Here is a 5,304-nt window from a genome sequence, read left to right as displayed (position 1 = left end):
AACACATCACCTATCCTACCATACCAATTTTAACTTATTTCTTAGTTATTTAATTATTTTATCTTTAAGGATACAGCTACACTGTGTAACTTTACTGAAGTCCCCTCACTCACCAAAATCTCCACTGTTGACTTTGTACTTAGTGGGCCCTGCCTGATTTTTGGTAGCAGCACTTACTGACTTAAATTCTCAGTTGAAGGGTGCTTGAGAGAGGAATGGAGAGCATATTGCAAATACCTTCAGACTACTTATGATATGTATCTGAGTGAATAGTCATGTGTGTGTGGGGTGGGGACAATAGGAGAAATCAAAGTGAAGAAGCAGGAAGTAGTGTCAGCTTGTTGTCTCACATTACCAGTGTGGTTCACCTGAAACTTTCACTGGTTGGACTTGGGTGCAGAGTCATTACAACCTCACCCAGCAAGCAATGTCTGCCAAACAGAACTTCTTTCTACAGGAGTGCAGGAGTCTACAGAGTGGTGGATTCTGCCAGTTCCATCTTGGGTGCAGTTCTTTCCAGCCTCGAGAATATCTCCAAGAAGATGATATCCTTCAGTCAGGTACAAACAATCCCACCATCTGGGGGTACCTGATCTCTTCTCAATACTGGAACCTAAGGACTGATACCTCAAAGTTCAACAACTGCTTCTTCCCCATTGCCATCCAGTTCTTAAACTGACCCAGGAAACCTTAACACTTCCTCAGATTATTTTTGTTTTCTCTCTCTCAATCTTGCACTAGTGCTGTGATTATTTTTGGGATGTATACATTATGCATAATTTATGTTAATTTAAGTTTGTTAATTTATAAGATGCCTCAAATGAAGAAAATTTATGTTGTTGAGTGACCCATTCAGAGCTCTGAAATTAACCCGATCGACATCTCCGGGAAGACCCCAGGATTGTTGTCCTCCACCGCTCTCCAACTAGCCTGGCACAGCTTGAGCAATTTTGCAAGGAGGAATGGGCAAACCTTGCTCCATCACTTTGTGCAAAGCTAACAGAGACTTATCCAAAAAAACTACTGGTTGTAATGGCTGCAAGAGGTGGTTCAACTAATATTGAACAAAGGGGAATGGACACGTTTGAACTGCTCATTTTACAGTTTTTGAATTTTTAGTTTTCTGTGTTTTTGGGCTGTACTGTAAAAAAAGGTGCATGTGATTCACAAATAAAAATTCTCAGTTGAGTTGATCAAAATACCTGTTTGTAATATTCATTTATGTGAACAAAGGGTTGGGGGCTGAATACTTTTATGAGTCACTGTACACTGTATAACTTGTGTATGTTTTCTATGCCCATGACAACAATAAAGTTGACCTAGACCTCCCTGCAGAAGCACTGTCAAAATATCAGTGTTTTATAAATGTTTCTTTTATCTCAAACTTTCTCTCTTTCTCCTTTCTCTAGCCTCACTGCTTTTTTTCCCCTGTGTACCTGTTGGCAGTGCAGACTTCCGTCTCATTGAGAAAGCCGGCGGGTTGGCCCAGCGGGAGCGCGACAGAAGAAACCATTCAGTTCGTGTTTTTTTTTGCCAGTCCAATTTTATCCAATGCTTGTGGTCAGTGGACATCAAACAACTGCTCTGTAAAACCCGCGATTAAAACCTGATACAAACAGGCGGAAAAACCCAGAAACATCATTGCAAATATAGAAATTTATCTGTACATAACTGCAGGGAGGAGGTGTTTTTACTGGTAAATATTACTGTACAATGCAGGGTGTGAGCAGCGTGTGAGCTACAATGACACAGTACAGTCCAGTCACAGTGTGCACTGTACAACGATCAATGCCCCATGTACACCACAGTGAGTCACAGTCACAGGATAGAGTCATGCGATAAATAATATCTGATATTCCAAGGCTTCTGGGTGTCCTTATCTCCATCCGTCTATCTTCATAAATATATATTATATTCTTTTATATATGTATATATATACATACACACATGTATATATACATATATATCTATATATATGCATGTTTGTGTACATATAATATATATTTGTAAAGAATTCCTTTACACATTTTAGATACCAATTTCAACAATATTTTCTTTCCAATAAAAAAGAGACACTTTGAACTTTTCCATTGTTGTGCCCAATGTAGTCCCGGCAAATTAGGGATCAGGATTTATGTTGGCTGGAAACCCCTTTCCAGTAATCTAGAATATCATGCAAATCCTCATCGGTTGCGAACTGGACTTTCTTTCTCAGCGCGTACCCGGCCGCCAGGTATTCCTCCTGCCTGTGCCACTTCTCGTGCGGTTTGTAGCGCTCCCACACGCCCTTGGAGGGTTTGCTGGAGTACTCGGGGCTGGAGGCGTAGCTGACGCTGTGGTACTGGGGGGAGAACTGAGTGTAGGCCAGGTTCCTGCGGGAGCGAGATCGCGGCGGCGCTTCGATGACACAGGGGCTTGGACTCCTGGCTTGCTTTTTCTCCCCGGGATGCAAGCCGGCATAGAGGTGAGGGTGGTCACTGTTGGTTTGCATTTGGCCCGCTTCTACTCTCCCAATTCGGCACGGAGTCGCGCTCAGGACGGCACTACGTGCCGGAGAGGTCCTTTCAATATATTTATTTTCCGGCTTGTACCTGGGGCAAGCATAGATGTCGGAGCGCACCGACCGGGGGCTGCGCACCGAGCAGTTGGACGCGTTGCTGGGACACCTGGGCGCAGCGTCCACGCTGCTGTGCCTCTTTAGTGGGTGGTAACTCTCCCGGTACACCGGCGACAGGAAGCCCGATTTGCCCAGGGCTTGATCGGCCCTCAAGAAGCCTTGTGATTCCATAGAAGGACCGGATCCGGGTCCGCGGAACGAGCTGCTCTCGGTCTGTAGAGCGTCGATGCAGTTATTAATGATGAGGTTGACCTGGTCCACCTCCTTGGCTATGGTGGAGATCTCGGTCGCCGAGTCGTGGCTCTCTGCGAACATACTCTCCAGGATGTCCCGGTGGTACGGATGTTCACCTGTCCTCACATCCATATAGCTACCCCTGCTGGTGTTGGGACTGTCGAGTTCCTCCTGCACATCGTACTCGTCCAATGCCCTTGGCGAGGGCAGGAACGGTAACCTAGAAGACATGATATCGGAAGGGGGTGGAGGTTTCTGCGCCATCTGGGTAATAGTGATTGTCTCCAACTCCGGGGCGTATTTAAGTTCAATGATTGTCTTCTTTGCGTCTCCTGGTCTTTTGTCCTTCACCCGCTCTTCCTTCTTCTTCCGGAGACAGTAGTAGATCACACTGAGGAGGATTGCAGCTCCCAACAGGCAGCCCAGGATGGTCATGATGTAGTGCGTGGTGCTGGAAGGGGCCGGTAGTGGTTTGCTTCTGATCCTAGCCCTGGTGGAGAAGCTGATGCACGTCTGGTTATAGCGCAGGGAGTTGCGCACGGAGGCCACGCAGTAGGTGTAGTTGGTGTTGGGGGCTAACTCTTCCACTTTGATCTCCTCTTCCTGCGTGTCGAGGCTCTTCACATCCTTGGACGCACTGTTGCTGTACTGAACCAGGAGGCTGGGCATGGCGGCGGAGGACGGACTGCGGACCAGTAGGGTGACCGTGTTGTACGACACCTCCTTCAGCTTTAGCTCCGGCGTCACATCCATCGTGATGACTGGCGTCTGGAAGGAGATCAGCGGGGTGGACTCCTCGCCCGATGGACAGTCCTCGGCCTCGCACGGGCTCTCGGAAGTGGCAGTGGTGGCCGTGGGTTTTTGCGTGAAGAGGAACCTGGGGTCGAGGGAGTGGAACTCCTCATTGCACAGGAGAAGCAGGGAGCTCAGTGCATCCTCGGAGCCAAACTGACCCTGTCCCAGCAACGGGCTACCAGCAAACTCGGCCGGAGTCGTGCACTGAGTGCGGTCATAGTTCCTAGTGGTGTTGTTAAACTGCACCAGCCACTTGAGGAAGCCCAGCAGTGGGCAGGAACAGTCAAACGGGTTGCCGTAGAGTTCACACGTCGAGAGTTTGCTAAGTCCCAGGAAGGTGGAACTTTCCAGTGACTGCAGCCGATTCATGGACAAGTCAATGTTCATCACGTTCGGGCACTCCCAGAAGGAATTAGGACTCACCACCTCTATGAGGTTGGCCTGGAGATACAGGTACTCCAGCCTGCCGAGACCCCGCAGGATCCCCTCAGTGATGTTCCGGAGCTTGTTGAACCCCAGCTGTAGGACGCGCAGGTTGTACTGTGCAGAAAAGGCTCCATCCTCAATGTAGGAAATCTGGTTTTTGGTCAGATTGAGTTCGGTCAGGTTGCCAAACCTATTGAGCGAAGAGTACTGGACGCTTCTGATCTTGTTCTCATTCAGGCGGAGGTCAACGATGGTGCTGTTGATGTGCTGAGGAATGGATTCGTAAGGAGGTTGGTTCTGGCTGCAGATTGCTAACCAGACAAATCCTTTCTCTCCTTCAATGAGCCAGCAGTCACCAGAAACACCAACAGCATTCATCAAGGAGGCAAGGCAGATCCAGAGACCAAGGCTGTGTAGAGCCATCCCCTAATGCTCCAGGGGTTTGTGGGCAAGGACTTTTGAGAGCACCAAATGCCAAACTAGTGCAGAGGAAGAATTTTGTTGACCTGCAGGGTGATGCACTCCTGAACCTCTAGGGTTAGGACTGAACTGCCATTATTTCCCCGTCCATTCCTCAGCTCCTCGTTCGCCTTTGCTCGCTGTGTTCTCCCAGAACATCGCTTCAAATAATTTCATCCGCCGTTCTGGAAAACAAAACACCAAGATAGTTGGACATTTGTTTTCATTGGGTCACTTTGCTGGTTAATAATTCTCTCTAAGTAAGAGGCAGTATTCAGGTGGTTTACAGCCCACCTCAGGAACACAGTTACTGACCCAATTTATGCTAACCCTGACCTGCTTCTGTAAACACATACCAACCACAACCCTTCTCCTTAACCAGAACCCCTCTGCAAGCCTTTTCTCTCCCTAACCTCTCTAATCATTACCCTAACCCTAATCCTATCTGCTTCCTAATCCTAACCTCTTTCAACACCCACAAAATGCTGGTGGAAAGCAGCAGGCCAGGCAGTATCTATAGGAAGAAGTACAGTCACGTTTCGAGTCAAGACCCTTCATCAGGACTAACTGAAAGAAGAGATAGTAAGAGATTTGAAAGGGGGAGGGGGAGACCCAAAATGATAAGAGGACAGGAGGGGGAGGGATGAAGCAAAGAGCTGGAAAGTTGATTGGCAAGAGGGATACAGAGCTGGAGAAGGGAGAGGATCATGGGACGGAAGGCCTTGGAAGAAAGAAAGGGGGAGGGGAGCACCAGAGGAGGATGGAGAATAGGC

At 48.1% G+C, this 5,304-nt stretch overlaps 1 protein-coding gene across 1 annotated transcript; it reads right to left on the bottom strand.

Moving 5' to 3' along the window:
- Nucleotides 1–1,538: 1,538 nt before the first annotated feature.
- Nucleotides 1,539–4,495, bottom strand: LOC140735667 (protein ELFN1-like). Its single transcript, XM_073060991.1, has one exon. The coding sequence runs from the start codon at nucleotides 4,493–4,495 to the stop codon at nucleotides 2,126–2,128; it is 2,370 nt and encodes a 789-aa protein (XP_072917092.1). The 3' UTR covers nucleotides 1,539–2,125.
- Nucleotides 4,496–5,304: the final 809 nt, after the last annotated feature.

This window comes from Hemitrygon akajei, chromosome 11, assembly GCF_048418815.1.
Source record: "Hemitrygon akajei chromosome 11, sHemAka1.3, whole genome shotgun sequence".
NCBI classification, from domain to species: Eukaryota; Metazoa; Chordata; class Chondrichthyes; order Myliobatiformes; family Dasyatidae; genus Hemitrygon; species Hemitrygon akajei.
The sequence above is the reverse complement of the archived record's forward strand: the minus strand, read 5'-3'. Positions and strand labels throughout refer to the sequence as shown.

Excerpts from the sequence above, each read along its gene's own strand:
- LOC140735667 (XM_073060991.1), bottom strand. The coding sequence starts at position 4,495 with ATGGCTCTACACAGCCTTGGTCTCTGGATCTGCCTTGCCTCCTTGATG.